The following is a 24,657-nucleotide window of genomic DNA, read 5'->3' as shown; positions in this document are numbered from 1 at the left end:
TATAGCCCTTAATGAAAACTTAACATCTGCAGTAACCATGGGGCAGACAATGTTTATCAAATTCTTTCTGTACATTGAACATAGTTGCACAACCCATGTGAGGGTGCAGCTTGACATTCAAAAATGGGATTCAAGGGAAATTGTAGGCGCAACGATGTGTACCTAATTTGTTTACCTTAGCCTCTGTAGCATACCATATCTGCTTAAAATGATGATAGCCCCCCTCCTTCCTTTGTAATTTTCTTCCCAAATAAACTATCACTGTCTGCCTCACAAGACCAATTTTGGGCTTGACCACAGCTGTGTAACCATTTAGGTTCCTTAAAGGGTCCCACTTGAATTTGAGTCACAGCCTATCCAGGACCTGTGCCCAAATCTTGGACACAAGACGTAATCGCTTGTCACAGTTTTTCCCCAGAAAAATACTTTGATCGATCCTGTTGTTGTCCTACATAGTCTATTACAAATAGTTTATTATTTCCCCTTGGCAGAGAGAGAGATTTTTTGAAGATTAAACTTCATGCAGACCAAGGCCTAAGAGGTTGAGTGAGACAAAAGGAGCAGTGCATGAAATGTAGAAAATTGTGTCAAATCATGCCACTTGAGGATTTACCTGGAAATGCAATGTGACTATTTAGGAAGGCTGCCATCAATGTGTCACTTATTGCAGAATGTACAGGCACCACATCAGGGGATGCAACTTTATTGTACAGGTGTCCTGGCCAACCGATTGAATAACCTATTGAATAACCTAGTCACCTTCCACCAATATCCAATATTTTTTATTTCAAAGGTTTTACGAGTAACCTGCCTGATTGTAGTGGTCCACTGCTTACAATAGGTGCTGCAAGCCAGTGGTTGCCGGAACAATAAGGACTGGAATCTTTCATTACATTTCATGGTTATACAGTGGTCATATTCTGTCTTTCATTTTTACAGTTTTATTATTCTCATGCATCAAATTATAGTTATTCATATGCATTCATCTAGTTTTTGGTACATAAGGGATGGGCATGAAGGGTTATTATCATGCAGATATATATTCATACATTTTCATATTTTAGTTTGCTATACAGGAGCACAGTGTCATGCAGATTCATTCCGACTTTTGCTTTAAGAGTTAGTTGTTGCGATTGCTTTTACCTGAGGTATCTATTACAGGTTTAAAAGGGAGTGGTTTCACTGCATGAGTGATTTTGTTACTAGCACGGAGATAACGCGTGGCACACAGCGTTGGGAATCCGTGGTGAGGAGTTAAACTGGGAAACCCATAAGTTGTTCATTTAGCTTTTGAAAGGGGTTTAGCCTGGTATGGTTTTTAGATTAGTAGAGCACGTAGGAATTGAATATTTTTTTGAGGCTGGTATGGGTTGATGCAATGACACAGAGCTTTTTAGTATATAGTACGGCATGGGGGTGGGTTTCAATTAATGGGCAATGAGTGTGGTGAGCGAGGGAGAGTACTTGTGGTTAAATAGTGGTAGGGTACGTAATGGGTTTCTTTGATGTTGATTTTGATTGCACAGAGTACACATTTTATTTGTAAGCACGTTTTTCTTTTCTTGTTTGTGTACTGAGCACGTTTTATTTCTTTCAAAGCACTAGGTTTTTACTTTTCACTTTGGTCAGCCGTAATAGTGCATGATGATAGATGTAGGCTTGTACTTTCACATAGCAGATTCCTGTTGTTTTTGATGGCTTGTTTCTACATTCTAGTTACCCCTGAGGAAGGGCCAACTGGTCCGAAATGAATTGGGTCTTTTACATCTTGGATGCCCAGGATATGTGTGTTCCGTCATGCTGTGAGGGAAAGGCCTGGATGGGCATTTCTTAAGCATTTGAAGCTTGGAATCGCTTTGCCTCTGTTATGAAAATGGATAAACAGAATTTGGATAAAGTATGAATAAAAAGGATTACTTGGATGAATATTGGTTTAACGTGTCGCATTTTTGCGGAGACTGGATGGATGCAGTGCAACAGGAAGCTGGTGCGTGATGAAGCACCAGAGATTTGTGACAAATAATCATGCTATTGGGATATGGCGCACTTCGGGCTTGCACACAAAACAAACAGTAACATGGAAGGTTGGTTTACATGTTTTAAGTCAAGGATTAATTTGGAGTGCATTCCACCATTTCCGTCTTGAGCAAGCCAGTGGTTAGCACTTTGGAGGATGGACTGATGCTGTAACTTTGGAGGAAATGCCCTGGCCTTCTGTAAAATCAACCCCATATTGCTTTGTATAAGTTGAACAACAGAGGTGCGGAGATTACACCATTTAAGTCCTTACCTAATTTGAAGTATGAGTCCAGTAACACCCCAAAGATAAGTGTCATACTACATAACATATCAGTCATTATCAAAATATTAAATTGACACTTCCAAATAAGGAAATATCAAAATACCTCTTAAAATATAAAAGTTAAAAGTTACAAAACAAGAAACTACAGTATGTATTTCAGAAAATGCCTTTCAAGAATCTGAATCTTGCACAGCTTCCTGGACTGTTGGGTTCGCAAGCATATGTGGTCTATGGCAGGAGAGAGTACCAAACCACTGACACAGGATTTCGAAAGACTTAGGGCCATATTCACAAGGAGCTATCGCCGAATTAATAGCACTTCATCGCAGCCAAAGTCATGATAAATTTACCTCCCCATTCACAAGCTGGTGCTAACAGCCCACAGCACCAGTTTACACGCGATAGCAGCCGCAAAAACACAGTGCCACAGAGGACCCCCGCAACTATCGCTAATGAGATGCAGAGTGGGTGTTACCGTGCCAAAAGACGTGACCACACCTCAACATTCTCAACGAGCAGACAGATCGGCCATAAAAACACAAATCAGGTGATAAGGCGCGTTAGCACCAGGAAATCTACACCTGCTCTGACTTTAGGTCTGACGATAGCCAGCACCACAAAAGGGAGCACAGCCCAGGGCCACATTGGAAGTGCAACAGATGTCAAGAAGCCACTCATCATGCGGCCCGGAGACCCAAGAGGGCCACAACACCCACTGACACCACCCGAGGACCCCACCCCACAACCGGATCATCCCCCACCCCCAGACAACCACAGAGGCAGCGCAGACAAAGACAGCGGACCCCCAGGAAACGCACCAGCCTCACAGACCCAACATCTGATAATGTCATCGTCCACAACAGGCTGAAAGGGACAACCATACTACGCATCCTGACCATCATCGCCTAACAGGCCTACGGCACCAACATAGCTGACAACCAACATCCCACCCAACACTAAGCTGCTGGATTGGCTGCACCTGCCCCCCCCCCCAAACAACACCCGCCAGAGTCGGAGGAGTCTCACAGCCAGCCACATCCAAGTACCCCACACCTGTCCTAGACATCACCATCACCCTGGTACCCCAGTCCCCATACGTCCAACACAATGCGCAGGATCCGCTGGAGACCAAGCAAGGACCATATGCCATAGCAGGATGCACGCACGTGTTGGGGGCAATCCACAGCACACATGTCCCACCTGTGCCCCCTTGTGACACAGCACACAATCACCGCAACAGGAAGCACACGTCTCACATCAATGTGCAGGCAACAACAGAACACCATGGAACCTCCAACAATGTCGCCTCCAAATACCCAACCACTGTGCACGATTCCTTCACCCTCCGACAGTCCATCAGCAACCAGCCTACCCAGGATGGCAACAATGGAAATGCACAGCCACATGGCAAGTTTCAAATGGACACCCTACTCACTTCAAATCCACAACCAAGCAACTCACAACACTGGCAATGCACATGTCACAAAATCTAAACCAACATGCACAACATGACCACCCACCAGATACGACAGAACAACTCACAATGGTTACCTGGCCAAGACGTGAACATAAGCCATCAATGGCATGGTACCGAAGCCACACAACATCCGAATGTGGGGAGAGGTGGTAACCAGGCATGTGTGAAGAATGCAGAAGAACCATGATTGGGAAAGTACACAATGCCAAGAGTGGTGGAGATGTGCTGGACAGACCGCAGTATGCAGAACACACCCATATCCATGGCGACACACACCTCTGTTGTGTGGAGTCTAGTGGACAGTGGATGCAACCATTTCACCCCAGCCTGTGGGGGACCTTACGGAAATGTTGCCTGTTACGCCCCCCCCCCAAGAGTGACTTGAGTGGGATGGCCCGGCATACGCCACGCCAGCGTAGGGGTGTGAATAAAAAGCACGTAGCCCTGGGCGTGGTCCTCTTCCGGAAAGCACAACGTCTCTGCCAGGGCGGCACCTCTCACCCCCCCCACGAGGCCGAGGCCGTCCTCGTGAGCGGAGTTGCCTGCGATGCCGTGCGCCTGCCGGACCCCGGCACGCTGGACCACAAACCCATCAGGCCCACCCCTGCGCAGCCAGGCCACACTGATCACCTGCCGACACCGGCGTGTGTCAAGGAGGGCCCACCACGTGCCAGCGCAAGCTCCAAGCCTGACGGTTGCGACCTTGGCAGCCTCCTCAGTCCATCACGGCCTCGTTGACGTACTCTACTGCCGCATTCGGACTACTCTTCGGCCCAGTTGGTCACATGTGCGAAAATGTGTCCAGATTCATTAATGGCAGTGACCCCAATTCCGGGCCAGCGGCCCCAGCAACAGACCCACCCCGATCAGTGAGGCATAGTTCCATATGGGCTATTTGCGACACGTGATGCTAACCCTGTTCAACGCCAGCCTGTGACACGTGGTGCCACTAACCCAGTTCAACGCCAGCGGGCGACACGTGGTGCCACTATCCCTGTTCAACGCCAGCCTGCGACACGTGGTGCCACTAACCCTGTTCAACGCCAGCCTGCGTCACGTGGATGAGGGACCAGGACTACCCTGCAGACCAGTAGGTCCCACATCCAGCATCTTGGCGCAAATCACGAAAGGCACCAGTGGTCGCACGGAGAGGAGTAAGAGGAAGATGCGGCTCAGTCCGGACGAAAGCCGGTTCACAGTCCCGGAGGAGAGCGAACACGTGGTGCCACTGAACCTGAACTACGCAGGCCGGTGGGGCCATCCAACCTATGCCAGCAACACTCGGTGAATGGCCCATGCTGACCGCTGCCTCTGGCCTACACTGCGGTCCAGTAGGTCACAGACTCTTCATTTTGCATTGGCTGAGTTCATATCAGCGTACCGGCATCATCGCAGACTGCATTCCCTCTCAGCCCCGGTGCCACAAAGTCTGTTCCCCGACAATCATGGACACTCTCTGGTCTAACTTTGGTGGCGTCTGAGTCTATGGACCAGGGGGCAGTTTTCATCCTCCTGAGGATGATACCGAATTGCTGGTGGTAACGAGGCTGTCGCATTCCACTCCTCCATCTGCTGCTTCCGGATAAAATCAAACCTTTTGGCATCATGCCCTGGAGGACACCTTCCACTGTCCCCGATACCCTCCGCAACATACACCTCGGACATTGATGGTGACCCGCTCAGGTCGCATGGCCCATCTGACTGCACCGCAATTCACCGTCCCGTGGCTGGGTGCCTGGGCAGCCGCTGTGCATCCGGGGCCACTAACTCTGTACTAGTCAGGTCCGGGACCCCTTCTCCTGAGAAATTGGATGGCCCCTGAAGCGTTGGCTTTGGGGTCATCAATACGATTTCTCTGTGGCCCTGCGCTGTGCGCAGCCTCCGGGCCCAAGAGCGTCCCAGCAGGGCTCACACACCAAATCGAGTCCTGACCGGCCCGGACGTGGCATCGCCGCAGGAGGCACACGCCACCACCGCAAGAACCACCTCCAACAGCCATCTGCCACAGTCGACACAGTGGTCCTGACAGACTTACGGTGTTGCTCAGACCTGTCGTGGATGCCATCATCAGCCTGATACTCTGCTCAGCACTCAAGGTGCCAGTGACTCAGTGCACCGCAAGCCATTGTCCGTTAATGATTGACATTTGTGCTGTGGAGATGTTGCGCAGCAATGTCACCCCATGCAGTGGGGAAGAGCTGGGACTATGATGAGGAAGATGTGTCAAGTGTGCGGAAGGGAGATGGTACAGACAATGGGAGGGCAGGAGGCAACATCCCCAAGGCAGGAATGCAGACTGGAGGTGGGAGTCGAGCCACACACCCGGAACCATTACTGGGTATTGCGCTGTGGACTGCGCACGCAACTGTCACCTCAGACAGTGTGGGAGACCTGGGACATTGATGAGGAAGTTGATGCAGGTGTAACACACCCCACTGCATCTGCATCAGGACTAACACGAAGGGACACAATCCTAGCATTACCTTCACATGAGCGCGCTCATCTCTAGTGCCCCTACCTCAGTGCACTGCAAATCACGGAAAATCCTGACTGAATTTCGGGTGACCTCTGTCCTTACTCCGGCTTCCTTCATGTTGCTGTGCAGTTGACTCTGTTATGCATGTGTTTTCTGTTTCCATTGCACTGGTGTCCAATGTTCAAGTTGTTGCCAGCACCAAGCATTCCGTGCGGGCTGGCTTACACTCACCACACACACATCCAGCACAGGCGTCACTGTACATGTGGCCCTGCGAATAAAGGGGCCGGGCGCATGTGCCCGTAGCCAGTTCAACATGTCAGCGTGTGTCCCTGTGGTCTTGTTGTATGCATGAGGGCCCTGGGCCCTACGACATTACATTGTGCTGTGTACATCGGATGCAGACGTGTCACCGCAGGCAGCGGGTTGTAGCTTGGACATGTAGCTTTGTCGTCCCCCACTCAATTCGTAATGGGAGTGTCCAGGGCCTTCGTACGCAGAGCCAACATGGGTGTGTGACTGCTATTTGAGCGCCCCTGCCCGTGGTTCTGTACTGCGAATGTGAATCTGCATGTGTCTCTATGGCAGTGTGGGTTTCCTTAGTGGGGTGTTGGTGGGCCCTGAAGGGTGATAGACACCTACATATGTGTCCTGGTTCGCAGTCCATGGTTTCGGCCCCCACCCACACCTGTTGGGCCACCTCCTTTTGGCGTGCAGGAACATGGCATTGGGGTGCGATGTGTGGGTGGGTGAAGTGTCGTGAGCCAGCTGTGCTTCCGTGTGCTTCCTGCTGTGTGGTCTGTTGCAGGCTTGGTGTTCTCCTCTGAGTAGCTTGGCTGTCCGGGTCATGGTGGGGGGTTGCGGGAGATATTCATGTGCTGTTGTAGGGCGTCGGTATCGACGGTGTGGTGGTCCTCTCGGGCATCACTGATGTGTTGTATTCTGTGCTCTGTTGAATGTGTTGTGTGCCCCTCTGCAATGTGAAGGGGAGGTGCGTATTGACTTTGTGTTGACATATATGGTGGCGCATTGTGCAGGTTTGCATGCAGACTGCATGGCAATGTACATTGTGACTGTTTGGGGGTGTAGGATTCTTCTGCGGGACAGTGTACATTTGGTCTATATGACGGATGTGAGGTCGTACGCGTACATTTCCATTTCACAGTTTCCGGCTCCGTCAGATGTAGTAGGCCTGTTTCTGTGCATGTGCGGAGCCAGTTGTGTACTCTGTTCTGCAGTGACGGCTATGCGCGTTGTTCCTCGTTATCGTCAATGTGGGTGTGCTGTTCGTGCTATGTGTGTGTGCTGCAGTGTGCCAAGGGGATCTGGGCCATGGACCTTGGTGAGTGTGGGTGTGCAGTGTGGTACACCTCGTTGCGCATGTATGCCATTATGCCCACTCCCCCCGTCCCCCCAGTCCCTATTCGTTGCACTCCCTGTTGATGTTGTGTCAGGTCCTCTTGAGCTGTGTCCGTACTCCCTACTCCTTGCACCGTCTCCACACTGATGACTGTGGCCTGGGTTTCCTTCAGCTCCTCCGGTGGCGCTGGACTGCCACCTCCTGTCGCCATTGCTGCCTTCCTGTTGGCAGCGGATTTGTGCCAGGTTTAGGTAGTCACATAATGCCGGTGCCTATTGGCCTCCTGGATTGGCCTCCTTGCCTGCAATCCAGGTGGTCTGCTTGTGGGTCAGTTGCTGGTAGTGTTCTGTCACCTCCGTGACGCTGGTCATGTTTTCCTGCGTCTGCACCCCGTCTTCCACTCCCTCTTCTCCTTGGCCTTCCCCGGCCCAGTTGTTCCTTGCTGGTAGTCTGTGGGGGTTGTGGGGTTCGGGTTGGCCTCTGCGCTGTGTCAGGGTGCATCCATGTTGCTACGCACTTTGGATTGTTTTTGGTGTATTTTTTCTGTGGTTTTTATAGTGCATAGTTCCGCTAGGAAGCATAGGATTTGCAGGCCAGTGGCTGGTTTTCGCTACTTTTTGTACCGCGGTTGGCCTCATCGCATTTTTTTTGCGTTCCCTTATCGCATTTATGCGCCGTGGCGTTGATTCTGACGCGGACATTTGGCGCATTCTCTGGTGACTATCGCATGCTACCGCCTTGTTGTGAATCTCACGTTGTCACGGGGTTATTTTCCCGTGATAGGCTGCAATATTGAAAGTTGCGTTACGCTACTCTTGTGGTAGTCATCACACGTTCTTGTGAATATACCCCTGAGTGGGCCACCCTGGGGGGTACACCACTGCCAGGGCAAGCACATTGTGTTATGTGAACTAAAAAGAGGAACAGGCATTCACAATGGAAGTCAAACATGCTTTTAGATACAGTGATTATCAGCTGTATAAGTTAATATTGCCTCTCCCCTTGACCAAAAAGCTCAAATTACGAAGTGCCAGTCACAGCAGTTAGCTGGCAGAAAATCTCAAATTGGCTATCTCAAATGTGATGCCCAGGATTTACGCCTAGCATGATGATGAGCTGCCTTATATAGAAAAGAGCCCCTGAATATGTTAAGGAGAGGACTGGTGAATGCAACAAATTGCAGCCTCCATTTTGAGACATGAAATTCAAGAAATGAAGTATTGAAACAGATGTTAATTAATATGTGAATAAACTTGGAAAAGGCGCACTTTCTTTGACATGTTTTCTATTGAGACCTCTCAGATATATTTTGCTTTCATAGCTCTGTACTGAAATAAAGCTATTTTGATTGATTGATTGTTATATTCTGGTAATATGTCAGAGAATTTGGGCAGTTTAATGATCTGCACCTATAAATAAAAAGCATTCAGCAATGTAAGGAGGTCTGGGTTGCATTTCAAATCCTAAGTAAAACATTCAAATACACCTGCAGCAGTGAAAAAACATAAAAGCCTATAAGATAAAGATTTGAATGTGCAATGAATGATTCTGTGTACTTTGGAGATGTAAATAGCTCCTCGTGCAATGCAAGCACTTAATAAGAGGAAGAATTATACACCAGTCCTTAGTATAAGGTGAGAAAGAAATACTCTTCTGGGTGGAGCAAAAGCCTACTTTATGGGCCCCATTCACAAACTCCATTTTGTATTGTTCAGCAGTAATACAGCAGCACAACTAACATACTACAAAATGCAATCCACAAACCTATGCCCATAAATCTCTGCCACACTGTCAGAACCCCTTTCAGAGGGCCACGGGGAAAGAAGGAGTTACTGGCCCAACTGTGGGGGTTGAGGCCTTGTACCGTGGATGTTCCGGGTTCTAACCTACTATGGATCCTGAGCAACTGGCCAAGTACCCCTTCAGCACTTGACTCTATGTGGTAGCGCAGGTCGAGCAATCTAAGGCTTCTCAGCAGGGAGAGAGAACACAGTCTCACAACGAAAATAATATTCAATAGAAGCAATAAATTGTCCAAATACTTTTTTTTATGTCTTTTATGACACAAGAAGTATTTATACATGAACACAAACTGAAATTCGAAATACACCAACAATACACACAGCCTCTGAGGTCAGGGCTCTGGTTTTCAATTAGACAGACCCCTGAGTCTCACTACCCTCTCACTAGTGATAGTGGTTATGACCTCTTCCCTACAGGTGAAATTCAGGTTAGTTCCGACTAGCACTCCTAGTCTCAGATATTCCACTTTGACTCTGTTAGAAAAGTCAAAAGTGTTCCAGTGCCGATGAGGTATCTTGCCGACACGTTCCACCGTGGCCTTCCGGTCCTTGGATCAGTCTTTCCCGCACCAGCAGAGATTGTTTGACCAGAGTCTCCGATTATGTTGCTGTCTTGGGCGCGGCAACGGCCTTTGGTGAGTATTACACACGCGGCTCTGTGGGGGTCGTACTTGGGTGTGATCGGTGTCCTCTGATGTGACAGCAAGTTTCCTTTGGCATTCCATACTGCTGGGAGGACCAGGTGGGGCGTCAGGGATCTGTTGGCTTCTGGTCCTAAGTTGGGGCTCGGCCCTGCACAGGTCAGCCTCTCCTTGAGACAATGGTATCAACTAGGCTACAATCCTTGTCTTTTTTGGGGCCCCCTTTAGCATACATGGTCACCACACATGCTCCACACTTTGGCGACGGCCTGATCGGCACAGTACCAGGTTCCTCTTCACAGCTCTTGTTGACATACGGGGTCGCCGACTTGAATCTGCACACAGGCAAAGACCCAATTGGCGCAGCAGTTGTCTCCTCAAACCTTGCTACAGAGACCCACTCACCAGGATTAACCACAGGTCCTTGCTCCTTCCAGCACTCTCCTCTTCCTCACAGGGTTCACTGATCATGGCAAGCAGGCAGGCATTGGTGCTCCAGGTTCCAAGGGCAGGTGGTCTTGGACTTCACCGGTACTGGTGCTCCAGGGGCAGGTGGTCTTGGTAGCCTCTGAGCGACATCCCCCACCCAGTAGAGAGACTGGCAGGTCTTAGCTTCCAGCCTTGGTCACAGACAGAGGACTCATAGAGCTTCTACTCCTCGCACAGCTTGACTGGCTACTTGACAGATGACAATTTTAGGGGCCTCAAACCCCCTTTCTTACAGTCCATTCCAGACATCAAATGTGATTTAGGGTGTGAGTCTTTGAGTTTGTATTGGGGGTCTGTTTTCTTTTAAAGTGCCCTCTCTTCTATCTACCCTGTCCTTCCTTCACAAAGCAGTCTCTCACAGTAGGACCAAATCTGATAACTGCATAACACAGGCAATGGGAGTGACCAGAGTTTCAGCCACAATTATATGTGTAACAAAATGTTACACCAGTGCCCCATCCCTACTCTTTTGATTCTCTTATCAGCCCCATATCCTTGCGGAGATGCACCTAGGCCCTTTCCCAGTGACCTCTCTCTGAATCCGAGAGCACCATTTGAAGTATACTGAAGAGCATGGCTCTCCCTTCCTGCAGTGTGTCCCACCCAGCTCAAAGAAATGCTGCAATCCACAAATCTGTCTAGGCGTGTTCCTCTAACTCCACATGCTCCTCCAGTCAGCCCTAGGTCTCCCAAAATGGAACCTAGAATATTCCATGTATTGTACCATTTACAGGTACACAAACACCGAGCGCACGCATACAACACACATGCACTGCACAGCACTACATACTAACTTAATGTTGGCCAAAGGTGAGTTAAGCACACAGCAACGGAACTTTACATGAGTGAGCCTGTGAGCCTCACTCCAGTGACAGAGGTAAAAAGGCCTGTTCACTTCTACTAATTACTACCTGGTAGGCTGCCACCACCGTGTTTGTGCTGCTTAACTCAAAAAAGTGTTACAGCAAACAAATGATGGACGGAATGCTGACAATGCAAACATTCTCCCCCAGTCAAAAGATATGGGTTAAATCCATCATTCTTTTGCCCACTACGCCACCCCAGTTTGGACCTAGCCATATGCAAATCAGTCTTGACCCTGTGCCCCATGGGAACAGTCCATACCGAACTGCCAGGCCAGGTCCTCTCTGGACTGGAAACAAGCATCCTGGGACCAATTTTAGGGTATGTAACCCTTCTTCAGCCAGACTAGCTTGAATCTAGTGGCACAGTGAGCAAGTGACCCACGTCTGGGCATACCCATCCCACTTAGGGCGAAAAATGTTACAGCAAACAAATGATGGACTGAATGCTGACAATGCAAACATTCTTCCCCAGTCAAAGGATCTGGGTTGAATCTATGGTTCTTTTGCCCACTACGTCACCCCAGTTTGGACCTAGCCATATGAATATCAGTCTTGACCCTGTGCCCCATGGGAAAAAGTCCAGACCGAACTGCCAGACCAGGTCCTCCCTGGACCGAAACAAGCATCCTGGGAAAATGATCAGGGCCAGGGCCTTCATCTGGGCTAGCCAGAGGTGCATCTAATAACTCCTCCCCCCCTAAATTACATAAGACCATAAGACGAAAGAAAACCCGGGATCATCTTTCATATTTGAAATCTGATCCATCCGTGCTGTCAATGTTCTCAAAGGGCCAGAGGGGCACATTGTCAAAAGATAATGTACCAGGAATGGCCTCTGGTGTAGTTAACGCGGATGAAGCAGCTGACTGAGCCGCACTACCCCAAGCTGACCTATCAAAGCACTGGGGTAGCATTTCCTTTGACTCAGGCTATTGATGAGTGTCCTTTAATGATAGCGGTCAAAGAGATAGACAAGGATATGGTCACAGAAGATGTCAAGGTTCAAACCGAAGTTGAAACAAATGTTGTCGCTAAGCAGCTGTCCAAATCTCTGGGTCCACTGCCTTTGGTTGAAAAAAACAGGCCTTTTGAATGTTAACTATCTCCTGGCGACCCTTCCTTTAAAAGGACACCCCAAACACCACAGATTACAGACTACAGTCTTGTTCCAGGGGACATAGAGGATTATACTATGCCAGACATTGCCACACGGATGGAAAATAACCAAATATTGGTGGCTAATTTGAATACGCCAGTTGCCCAGGAATTGGTATCGAGACTGACATTGGACAATCATACTAGCTGCCCTCGCATCCTGCTTTGTTTAGTAGTACACCTTCTAGTGCGTCCATTGCGCAATCATTGGGCTTATCAAAGTCTGAGGTGTCTCCAAATGAAAGGGTACAAGATTCTTGGCAATTTTTGAATGAAAGGGATAATGGATAGGGGGGAGGGAGGGTTAATCTTGACATACTTTATGCACTAGAGATGATTCTCTCATCTATTTTAACCCTACGTGAGAAATCCACCGCTAATTCTGACCATATACTCGATATTTTCTCTCCAATTCTCATAGGGGTCCAGAAGCTCAATTCTGTCAGTCCTTGGTTAGGTAAGGCAGATAAGGGTTCTGACGTGGGTACTGATCAAAAATCTCAGGCAAGTCAGACTATCACAGTGGCTTCGGAAATAGGTGCCCAGGCAGAGGCTTGGGAAGATATGGGGGTTCTCCCCATATTATGGTCCAGAGATAGCCCCATGTCGGGTTTCGCACCGAAAAATGAAGTGGCAGGGGACCATTCTCATTTCAGGCCCGGGGAAAACATAAACGTAAAAACACATTCAAATCCGCGGCAGGTTTACCCTATATTTAAAAAAGGGAACGCCAGCGTGTCTTGTGTTCAGATACATTCGTTGATCCACCTCTCATCAAAGGGCCCAGGGATGAGTTAGAAGCTGTCCCCCTCGTGGAGGGTGCCCCTCCTATAGAAAGTAATGGATTAAAAGGTCAGAGGGAGAAGAAGAGCAGGACTAGGCGTATTACAAAACGTAAGCCCGAAAAACTGAGGTTCTCTACCGTTTTAGAGGAGCTAGACACCTTGACCAGCACCAAACTAGAAATGAACCCAAGCCCACCGAGTTAGATGATGGTTATAGGCACAGCCAAAGATAATGGAGGCCAGGGGGAATCATGGGAGAATCCCAAAGTAATTATTAATTTGGATTCAGAATCCCATGCAACAAGGAAGGCCCATGATCCGGTGAACTTAGCCGTAAAGACTCATGATGTTGTGTTAAAGGTATGGCAGGTTGAGGATGTATGGATTGATCCCAGTCAGGGGAGGACCTTGGAGGGGATATCTGACCATGCCTTCCACACAGGACAAATGTTAGAGTTGGGAATTGACCAAAGGCTAAGTGATAATGCACGTCTAGGACAAAGATCAGGGCAAGCTTCTAATACTTTGATTTTTGCTTCATTATTTGATACAGAATTACGTCCACTCAATAGAAGTTCTCTTTTGCAGTTATGATCTGAAATAGAGGACTTGCATCTGGTAATAAGTAAAGATATTTAGCGTGTCTATTTAGACCTCAGTAGTGGCCCCCCAAACTCTAGAGTCACGTGCAGCTCAGGAATAATTGCAATGTTAGTTTTGGCTAATGTTGATTATTTTAGAAAAAAAAGCATTGCTGTCTTCCCATATGAGGGGCCTGTCCCAGCCCAACTAGAATCCTAAAGCAAAGACTGCCAGGAGCCAGGTATAGTGTTATCTAATATAAGGGGAGCAATAAATCCGAAAGATATTAAAATCTCGGTTGGTAGCTTTTCGGGGAAGAGAGTGATTAATCTTCTCCTGGAACCTGGCTGGGATTGGAAATTTGAGTTCTAAGTTAAAATCCTTACTGATACATGACCCTAAAATACTTTGGGGCAGATTTACAAGAAAGTGGCGCATCACCATGGATGCGCCGTATTTACAATACGGCGCACCATGGCGCAAGGATTGACAGATGTGTCAGAAATTCTGACGCATCTGTTGATGGAAAAGTCACGCATTGCTGGAGTCGTGACGCAAGCACGACGCAACTCCAGCAATGCTCAGGGGCGCCCTATGCCTAACATGCTGTGTTACTCCTTACGCCTGCTTCAAGAAGGGTTTTGACGCAGCATTGACGTAAAAGTGACTCAGTGAAATCTTGTAGATTTCACTGCGTCACTTTTACGGGGCTTCCTGCGACGGATCGCCCACCCTGCGTACATTAAACCTGGCGCAGGTTTCATGTGGCGCAGGGCTTCACAACGTGATGCATCTCCCTAGATGCGTCACGTTGTAAATGGGCCGCAACTTTTACGCTGCCGCTGCGTCACAAAAGTGACGCAACGACGGTGCAAAAGTAACACAAGGGGCTTGTAAATATGCCCCTTTGTCTCCAAGTAACATGGTGGTGTGTGGACTTTGACTTTGAGAACTTTTTTGTTTTTGTTGTGCAGCAAAGCCCTCCACAATAGTGGAGGTCTAGCTATCCTACTCAGTTACACTATAAATTGGAATCCTGTGGTCTTTTTCCATCCATCTAAACTTTGTATGGGTCTGAAACTTACATTGTATAATGGGACATGAGATCAGCATTCTCCCCTTTTCCTGGTAAATGTTGTTTTTGCAAATGTATATATTCCCCCTGGGCGAGTGTCAGACTGCCTGGTCGATTCAATTTTTTCTTTTGTGGAAAAACTTGTATTTCAGCGTAGTGCACATTAATATTGATAGTGGGTGATTTTAATGCTAAAATCTCAAGCAGTTCTTCCATTGCCTTTTGCAATCGAGAATCGAGAATTGGAAGAAGTATGGTCTATCCCAGAGTCTTCACTAATCGCCACATTAGTTCAGATAGGCGAGGGCTGTCTCTTTTGCATAATCTGAGAATGAATGACCTTGTCACTCTAAATGGCAGATTTCCAGATGACTCTCCAGCCTCTTTCACATTCCACGCTTCACATGGGCAATCCTTAATTGACTATATGATGGTATCTTATCAGTTCTTTGGTGCGTGCACTGATTTTAAAGTACTAAGTACAAATTTAAGTGATCACAGTATTTATCAGTAGATGTTAATCTGGAACCCGAGTTACTGGAAATCTGGAATCCAAGAGATGATAGTATTCAGTATAACAAAACTAATAGGCGTACCTTTTGGTCTAATAAAAACTTCCCTTGTCTCGTTAGGCTGATTGAAAAAGTGAATTTGGGCACAAGACAGGAAAATCTCATCTCCTGGTTTGAGAAAATGCTGGCCCTATTTAGATCGAGTGGAAGGGAAATGCGGGCTGGTGGCACTAACCCCACAGTGGTTACATCAGTGGAAGTAAAAAGTTAAATCGCAAGATCAATGCCCTAATAAGGGAACAATTTAAGCAGTCTTCTATGAGTAGACAAATGGAAATTAATAGATTAAAGCCGGCAAGAAAAAGATTACAGACATCGGAGCGCAGAAGAGTGGAAGACGGAAATTAGATTAAATTAAGAGAGGTTGCACAGTCCGGAGACTCTCGTAAATATTGGACTTTAATAGCTACATTTTGTGATGGTAGAACTAAGGCAAAAGCAATTCTAATATCAGATGCATAATGGACCTCATATATTTCCCAGTTCTATGCTCTAAAACCCTTGGCTGAGCCAATCCGGAACTAGTCTTGGAGTCTCCAATGGGGACTGAGTACGGCCCTCCCTCATGTAAGGAAATTGAGTGTTTTATTAAAGTGGCAAGGTATTCAGGTATGACAGGCCCAGATGATTTACGCATATCGATAATCAAACAAGATAGCTTAGTATGGGCGCAATATCTTTGGCCGGTATTTTCATATTGCTATGCTCACAGGACTATTCTGACTTCCTGGAAAGGAAGTATTGTGGTTCCATTATATAAAAAGGGTCCTAAAACTCCTCTGCCACCTATAGGCAGATCGCATTATTGGATGCGACTGGGAAATTGTTTGCCAAAAGCATACTTCTCCACCTCCATGGTTGGGCTTTTGGAAAGGGCCTTGTCCAGGTAGAGCAAGCTGGGTTCGCAAATTTAGTGGCACTCTAGATAATATCACTGCTCTGCAAACTTTAATTGAAAAATATCCATGGAACAAGGGTATGGCCCTATATGCTGCCTTTATTGATTTCTCCACAGCTTTCGACTGGGTTGTTCGGAGGACTCTGTGGAAGAAGCTGGTTGCTCTGGGGATCCCCATGCACCTGCTCAGACTGATCATTGCATTGCATTCCTCTACATGGAGCAAGGTCTTGATGGGAGGTACCCAGGGCTTGTCAAGTAAAGTAGAGACCCATAATCAGCAACAGCAAGGATGCCTGTTGCCTCCTCTCCTTTTCTCTTGTTATATTAATGATCTACCGAGTAGGGTAAGCCTCTGTAAAGGAGATTCACCGAAACTAGGAACAATGAAACAGAGCTGTATGCTCTACGCGGACGATGCCATTATGTTAGACCTAACTCCAATTGGATTACAAAGGCGCCTTAATGAGCTAGCACTCTACTCAGATGATTACTTTTTAAAAATAAATACCTCTAAAAGTACAATAATGGTTTTTAGAGGCCGGGGATGCAGAGTTAGGAAAAATATGCACTGGTTTCTAGGGATGGACAAACTTACTATACTGAAGTTTTACCCATATTTAGAAAGAATTTTTACCAGTAAGTGTTCCGGGAGTGACCACATTGACCAATGCAGAAGTAACGCAATATCTCAGGCCTCTTTTATTATAAACACTGTGGGAAAAGTCACTTTGCAGATGCCTTATCAGTTTATAAAATTAAAATCCCACCTGTGCTGAGCTATGCCTGTGAATCAGTGGACGAACAGCAGTGGGACTATTTCGATAAAATTGAGGGGCGTATTTGGCACCAAATGTGTAATCTGAATCGGTCAGCCCTGATAGCGGTGACTCGCCTTGAACTTGGGTTACTCTCCACTGATGTGTTAGCCGTGGCAGCGTGCCTGAGATGGAGCAATACCCTATCGAATAGTACTGAGAACCCCTTACGGGTAGCAATGTGTGAGTAAATCTTTTCATCCCTGAAGGGGAAAAGTGTCCTATTTAGGAATTACGTGAAAGCTGCAAACATGTTTGAAATGGAGCTCAGTGGCACATGCTCTTTTCCTAAACAAAGATTAAAATCACAAATTAAAAAAAAACATTTATGAAGTATCTCGCAAAAGAGATAGTGCATTATGTTCAGCGTATTCCAACAGCGATATTATAGTGGGGAGTAGTATTCATAAATAGCCCCAACCTTATGTCGTATGGAATCTTCCCCATGGAGGGCGCAGAACTACCTTGCTGTTAAGATTGAATTTGCTTCCCTTACGAATAATAACAGGGGCATGGGAGGGTTTCCCTAGACAGTATAGACTCTGTCACTTATGTGGAAGCTGTGTGCAGGATCTAAATCATGTTTTATTTGTCTGCCCCCCACCAAATCCCTCACAGTGTCGTTTTTTGAGACCACTGTTCTTAAAATATAACATTGCCCATTCAGAGAAGGACCAAAGTTTCCTTATGGCCCCTCCTTCTGAACCAGTATGTTTTAAAGTTTTCTGTTTTTTTTAAACAATTTATGAATATATTTTAGAGAAGGATTATGTTGCTCCATGTAGATGTAGTTGGTAACATAGAGCTCCCTTTGGACAAAAACCCAATACATTTTATAAGTAGAACTCTTTTCTAGGTTCTTCTACCTTACAGCTGAAATTATTTGAGTATTCAATGCTACGATATGTCTTGAACTGACCAAATTATGGTGGTACCATTAAGAGCTTATGAGATTGGTGCTGTAATTCCGCCTTTGTATTTTCTAAACTTTAGTTATTATGAATTCCAACGTGCATAATGAAATATTTTTAGTCGGGAATAATGCACCTGTCAGCCCTTTTGTATGCAAATTAAACAATGATTATTTGGGGCCAAATTAACTACTTGTTATAATTAGAATTAGAATTTCTTGAGGTTTTTTTAATCAACTGTTAAGCATGAGCACCTGCACTTTCTTCATCTTTTTGTCGCTATTTATAGTGTACTGTATTTATAATTGCTTCTCTTTTTGTAATCCAATCATTATTGTGCAACATTCTTTTTTGTACACATTTATTTTAATTTCTTTAATATCACATAGTCAAAGTCGTGAAATAATTTAATAGCACAATTCGTCTTGTTCTGGCCTAGCTAGTTTTAGTATCTAAAAGGACTCATGAAATAAAAATTTTGTTTGCAATTCTGCCTTTCCCCTTTGTACGCAACTATGAATTCTGCATCGTTTTATGAAAAGTTGTAATATGTAGTATTTTTTGTCTCATTTTAGCTTGCTTTTAAGTGTCGGTTGATTTGGTATATTGGAGAAGTCTGTGTATATTTTTATTTGGGACTCCTTGGAGCTCCAAATCATAATAAAATCCATTCATTCATTCACTCTACTCGCACTCTTTCTTAAGTCAGCTGAATATGGATCTTACATGCAATATGGATTTGGGTATGTGAGAGGTTAGCATGCCCTAAGTTTGCGCATATCCTAGTACTCATGATTCAGGGTACACAAAAGGGGTTAAATGAAGAGGAAAGGTAAAGCAGGTTCTGTAAAAGGACTTAAGGAACGGTATATCATGCATATGGTGTCCATCACTGGTTCATTTCATACACATATGATCAACATTCCTACATGTTTAACAACTCTATATTTTGGCACAAAGTTATTGTTTAATTACAAGAATGTAACTATTTCCACATCCTTGATTGAAGAAACACTCTGAATCCCCCTCAGCTCAACTACAAACATTTCAGTAAATTGAAACATGAACTATTCAGACTTTCCTTTATCTGATCTCAGCACAGTATAGATCAGTTTCATGCTCACTTTTAACCCTTTTAGGAGTAGGATGTTTCACAATTGACCTCCAGCCAATGCTCCTTACCTGTGTCCTTCGCCACTTCTGAGACATCTAGGTTTCTCATCTCCGCCATGTACCCCAGGACGGTGAATATGACAAAGCCGGAGATAAAGCTGGTCAAGCAGTTCACAGTGCTTGTCACCAAGGCATCCCTGGAAGAGAAACCCCAGGGTTGTAGTGAGAAACAATTATAATCTGGGAACCGAGCCCACGTTTCTGGAGTTATTCACTCACATGTCTTGCAAATTCAGAGTGAAACACCACAGTTGACAGAGCAAAAACAATAGCTCACAATGTTTCACCAAGGACCAAGTTTACAAGAAGCCTAATATTTTATGATGAAATATGATCCTTTTACCTTTAATCATAGCAAAGTGAACAATTTGTTTCTAACATTGGAACTTATACATTTCATATCATTCTTCCTTAACATAGGGAGTAAGTAAGAATGTTATTAAATACATACTCACAATCATATTTCTCACAACATCGTGCATGAATCCTAATAAACGTTTTGTAGGAGGTATAAGCATCTAAAGTAGGTGTTTTCAACAGAAGTCCATGTGGGCTGGTCCAAGTCACAGCCATGTTGACAATGATAACGGCTTGAGATCTGTATTTCTTGCCAGGGTTAGCCTTGAGAGAAGGCTATAGAGCCCAACTTTTGTGGATGCAAAAGAGGTAGATTATCTTTATCCTTTGATGACCACCGTTTGTACCATTATATTTTATTTCCTTTAACACCACTACACAGTTGACCTTTTTAGCAGAGTGATAAATGCCTCCTACACCTTGTTGAAGGGTTACTTTAGGGCAGAAACATGTTGTCCGAGAAGACATAGCAAGGGATATAAATATTTTCCCCCACCTCACGTTACTTGATTTTAATTCTGTCCCTAACAAACACGAATAAAAGGTTACGGTCTGCTTAGGCATCAGTTTTAGTTTCACTTTTCCATACTCTGCTCATCTCACCAACACATTTTGCTCACATTGTGGTGGACACAAAACATACACGAGCTCCACCTAGTTTAAGAGTTGTAACCCACACCACTACTATTGTTGGGGTGTGGGGAGAAACCCTTTGATGAAGCATGCCACCTCATGGTAGGTGAGGGTTCTCGTCCTTAAAAAAATAATTTTTTCTCTTGTGGGATTGTCAGAAACTATAAGTCCCTCATTACGTTGGCTGTCGGTCGGGCATCCGACCACCATCGAAATGGGCAGGTGTCCGTCTGACATTGAGTCGGTGGTCTCACCTGCCCTATTATGATTGAACCGCCATGCAGGCGGTCGGAAAGTGCCTTTTCCTACTGTGGCTTGTGCTGCGGTCCAGGAAAAGGGCTGCAGCACAAGCCGCAGTAGGGAAAGGCACTTTTGCACATCCATGCCCCATATGGTGTCTGGCACACAGTGCATGGATGTGTGGGGGCCACTACATGTGCCCCCGGGCCACTCAGCAGTGGCCCACGGGGGACAGAGGTGCTGCTTGGATCCCTCAAAGTCCCTTTCTGGTTGCCTTTTCATGGCGGTTGGACGGCCATGAAAAGGCAATCGGAAATGGCCATCGTAATCCCTACGACTGTGCCTGCGCAAGCACCACCTCCATTGAAGGGATAGTCCGACTGCCACCCTGACAGGATCCTAGATCCTGATGGAGGCTGCGGTCTCCCCTCCCAACCCCCCCCCCCAACCCTCAACAGCAAATGATCTGACATTCAGTATCATAATCCGGTGGTTGGACCGAAGGACTGTTAGCCAGTCAGACTTTCATCGACAGGCTGTGGGTGGCGGTCCGACTTGCATCCAAATGAGGCCCTAACTGTCAGCTAAATTCTTATAGCTGTACCCACACTTTTAGACCCAGGTGTATTGTTGTGTGTTTTTTTATTTCTCTGAGTCTATACCCGCTGGTATTTACATAATATATGGCCTCTTTGTGTTTTGACAATTTAAATTTTGCCTGGGCCTACTGATAACTACTTCAATGTTATTACCCATTCACGAGATAGCATGCCTTGGTAATACTGTATTTTGAAAATAGCAATATCATGGGTATTGTTCATAAAGAGTGCAATATTAGTGATGTGTGATTACCTCTGAACTTATAATAGAGGTGAAAAAAGTAGCTATGTGATTATCAGGCTTCGATTCCTATATTTTTCTTTCTAAATTAATTCTTCAACAAGTCTTATTTCATCTCTAGCAGAACTGTCACAAGTTTATTAATTTTTCAAAACTGTGCCCTGAAGCTAGGTTTGTCATGGTGGGAAGCCGTCCGTCATTACATTAGTAGTTAAATCTTCCCTGGGGACAATATTAAGGCTGGCTATGAGCACATACTAACTGGTAGCAGTTGTTATGGAACTTGTTGTAGCTGGCGAAGGCCAACAGCACTCCAAAACCAGGACCCAGAGAGAAGAAGATCTGAGCTGCCGCGTCCACCCATACCTGGAAGAGAAGAGAATAGGTGAAGTTAGCTAGAGCATGGGGAAAGAGAATATGAAGAGTAAGGTAGACAAGGAGTTTGTAAGCTTACAGCACTACCATTGGTACAAAAATCCTTATGTAAAACAGCTGTGAATTTGCAAAGCATTGACAACACTTATAAACGCATAAGTCATGACAGTATGTGTCATTGCATTGTATCAAACTGAAGTAATATGCACTGAAAAAAATTGGAACAATATGAGTTAGTGATAAACAGAAACAATATATAGTGGGAGTGCAGAACATCACAATAGGTGGCAAGAGTAAACGGAAAACGTGAATAGAGCAGTTGCTCAAAGAGTGAGTACACAATAAGAGATGGGGAAAATTAGTGCGCCTGTCAACCATCTAAAAATAGAGCATCACCCTGAGCCAAAGAACAACCAAAGCCCTCAACCCTCAAAAAAATCTGGATCACTATTACTTTACCCATTATCGATAATAGAGAAACCAGAAGACTGAAATTTGCTACAAAAAAAACACACACATCAAGCACTCTTTGACCTAAAAACAAACATCAAAGTGACCAGGAGAATGACGAAAATGACATAAATACCTACAAGTATCACTAAGATTCCCACTTGGCGCACTAGTGACTGGACCCTTATTCTTAAATAAGCCAATGAGTGATTGTGGACATGATAACGGTTCTTCACCAAACTCTGACATATTTTGAAAATCCAGCACGATCTGTCCAAAGTTCAGATATCCTTACATTTATGCTCACAGCTAGTGCGTCAAGAGATGTGTTATTCAAAGGCTCCACATAACATTTATGTTCGCAGCTAGTGCGCCAAGAGATATGTTATTCAAAGGTTCCACATCTAAGGACCGTGATGGTGTTAAAATACAACAACGGTCTATCTACTTATGGTCCAGTGGCAACTTGTATAGAGCAAAAAAAAAAAAGCATCACAGCAGACACTCCACAAATTTGGATGAGGATTTATGCTGTTTTTGCACTAGTTGCCAAACTCAGCTAATCTACCAATATGAGCAGAAAATCAGCAGAGAAAACTAAACAGGAGAATGTCTTAATACGACAATTACACCAAAGTATGCTATTCCATTTGAAGCACAGACATCTTACAAATTTAGGATGAAAGTTAGTCGGGAGGGCATCTTGAAGTTTCATTTTTCCTCCTCCTATCACAGCAACATCAATCTCAAGAGCAAAACCACATTCAAGCGTGATGGTTCCAGCGATCAATCTGCATGCTGAATATACTCAGAGTTAATTCATATGCAGGAGCAAAACAATCGACCATTTCCACTGTTGAAATGGTTGCTTTAAGCCAGAACGTGAAAAAAATGGTATTTGAAAGTATGCGATCCATTATTTTTGTATTTATTTAAAGAGTTTTATATAGATCAAAGATAGTTTTAAATTGAATAAGACTACGATCAACAAAACCATGATCCATGTGTATTCCCTGAAATAACACATTAAGAAGATGTCATTTTCAATCTACCCTCGTGTACGGAAAAAAATGTATGGCGCACAATGCGCTGTCATGTATAAAGTCTCACCAAGTTGCTGTGACGAAAACGTTTGACCTAGCAGATCTGGCGTAACGGCCAGAACTGCAGACTTTGGCGCTGATTCGAGTCTAAGCGTCAGCTCAACATGCCGTGTTTCTGGGCAAATCACTCCTCTTCCTACCAAAAATGAATGTGTCCTTGGTAACGTAATTGGTGCTCATGAAATGAGCACCAATGCCTTCGGATCGAGTTCGCCTATATAAAAGTACAAAAAAATAGAAGCATTATTTAACAAATGTGACCGTTTTTTTTTTTTTTTTAATGCACAGGCCTGCCTGCCTGCTCATCCACAGATCAGGGTTTAATTTGCGCAGGTAGGCCCCGCGGACAGCAGTGCGTAGGCCTTACACAAAATCTTTAAATCGTGGGCTGAACCCGTGGTGTTCTCGGCCGTTCCATCAAGAGGGCTCAGGCACTCCGTCTGGCGCCGCGTTCCTTCTGTAGTAACCGGATTCCGGAAGCGCACGAGAATTCACTCACGTAACGTCACTCACGACTCACCTCATCTTCTTGCGTAGTAACCAGTAACCGGGGGTATCTTCTTGCGCAGTAACCGGGGGTTGAGACGTCACTCACCTTATCTCTGTTGCGCTTTTCCGCCTCCCTTGGACCGTCGTTGTTTCGCTTAGCTGCTGGGTCGTTAGTTACAATGAGCAGGGCACTTAGCGGATAATGCGCAAAACGCCCCACCGGCTCAAATACTGCACGTGCCGGTATTCCTTCAGTGGGTGAGTATCGAATGGCATGCAATATTAAAGTTAAACCGCACACAAAATATCCTCTAAACCGGTCTGTGCGTCCTATCTGAAGTTGTGGGATGCGTGTGTGAAGGTATGGTTGGATATGACATTGAAATGAGTAACATAGCTGCCAAGTTTTCAGACGGGTTATGCGTGACATCTCCGTGTTTACAGCGGGGTTATGTGTGACATTTCATTGCTTATGTGTGACATCTTACCATGAGTATACCAAAGCAGTTTTGGCCGTTATTAAATAAATTGACAAATGTAAGCCCTTTTGTGCAATGTGAGGATCTAGAAATGGCTTCAATGTTTATAAAGTGGTTATGCCTCAGTAACAAGAAACGCTAATTATGCCTTGCACTGTAAGGAAGCATATGCCTTGTGCCCGGAACCATGCAGCAGAACTTAAGCTCTTCTCAGGATCCCTCTTCTGTAGGAACAGCACCTCTTCTTGGTGATACATGTAGAAGTAAAGTGACTCTTTTGAGAGCTCCTGTACAGTGCTTTTATCTATA

The 24,657-nt window shown here is 45.6% G+C and overlaps 1 protein-coding gene across 1 annotated transcript in view; it reads right to left on the bottom strand.

Annotated features, from left to right (window-relative positions):
* The window catches only part of SLC6A4 (solute carrier family 6 member 4), a 534,306-nt gene that overhangs the window by 69,041 nt on the left and 440,608 nt on the right, over window positions 1-24,657 (bottom strand). Inside the window, exons 7-8 of the mRNA XM_085649232.1 lie at window positions 21,715-21,818; window positions 19,392-19,519 (exon numbers count right to left, since the gene is read on the bottom strand). Coding sequence (XP_085505358.1) covers window positions 19,392-19,519; window positions 21,715-21,818 — 232 coding nt within the window. The remainder of the gene's footprint in view (window positions 1-19,391; window positions 19,520-21,714; window positions 21,819-24,657) is intronic.

The sequence above is a fragment of the Triturus cristatus genome, chromosome 3_2 (assembly GCF_964204655.1).
Source record: "Triturus cristatus chromosome 3_2, aTriCri1.1, whole genome shotgun sequence".
NCBI classification, from domain to species: domain Eukaryota; kingdom Metazoa; phylum Chordata; class Amphibia; order Caudata; family Salamandridae; genus Triturus; species Triturus cristatus.
The sequence above is the reverse complement of the archived record's forward strand: the minus strand, read 5'-3'. Positions and strand labels throughout refer to the sequence as shown.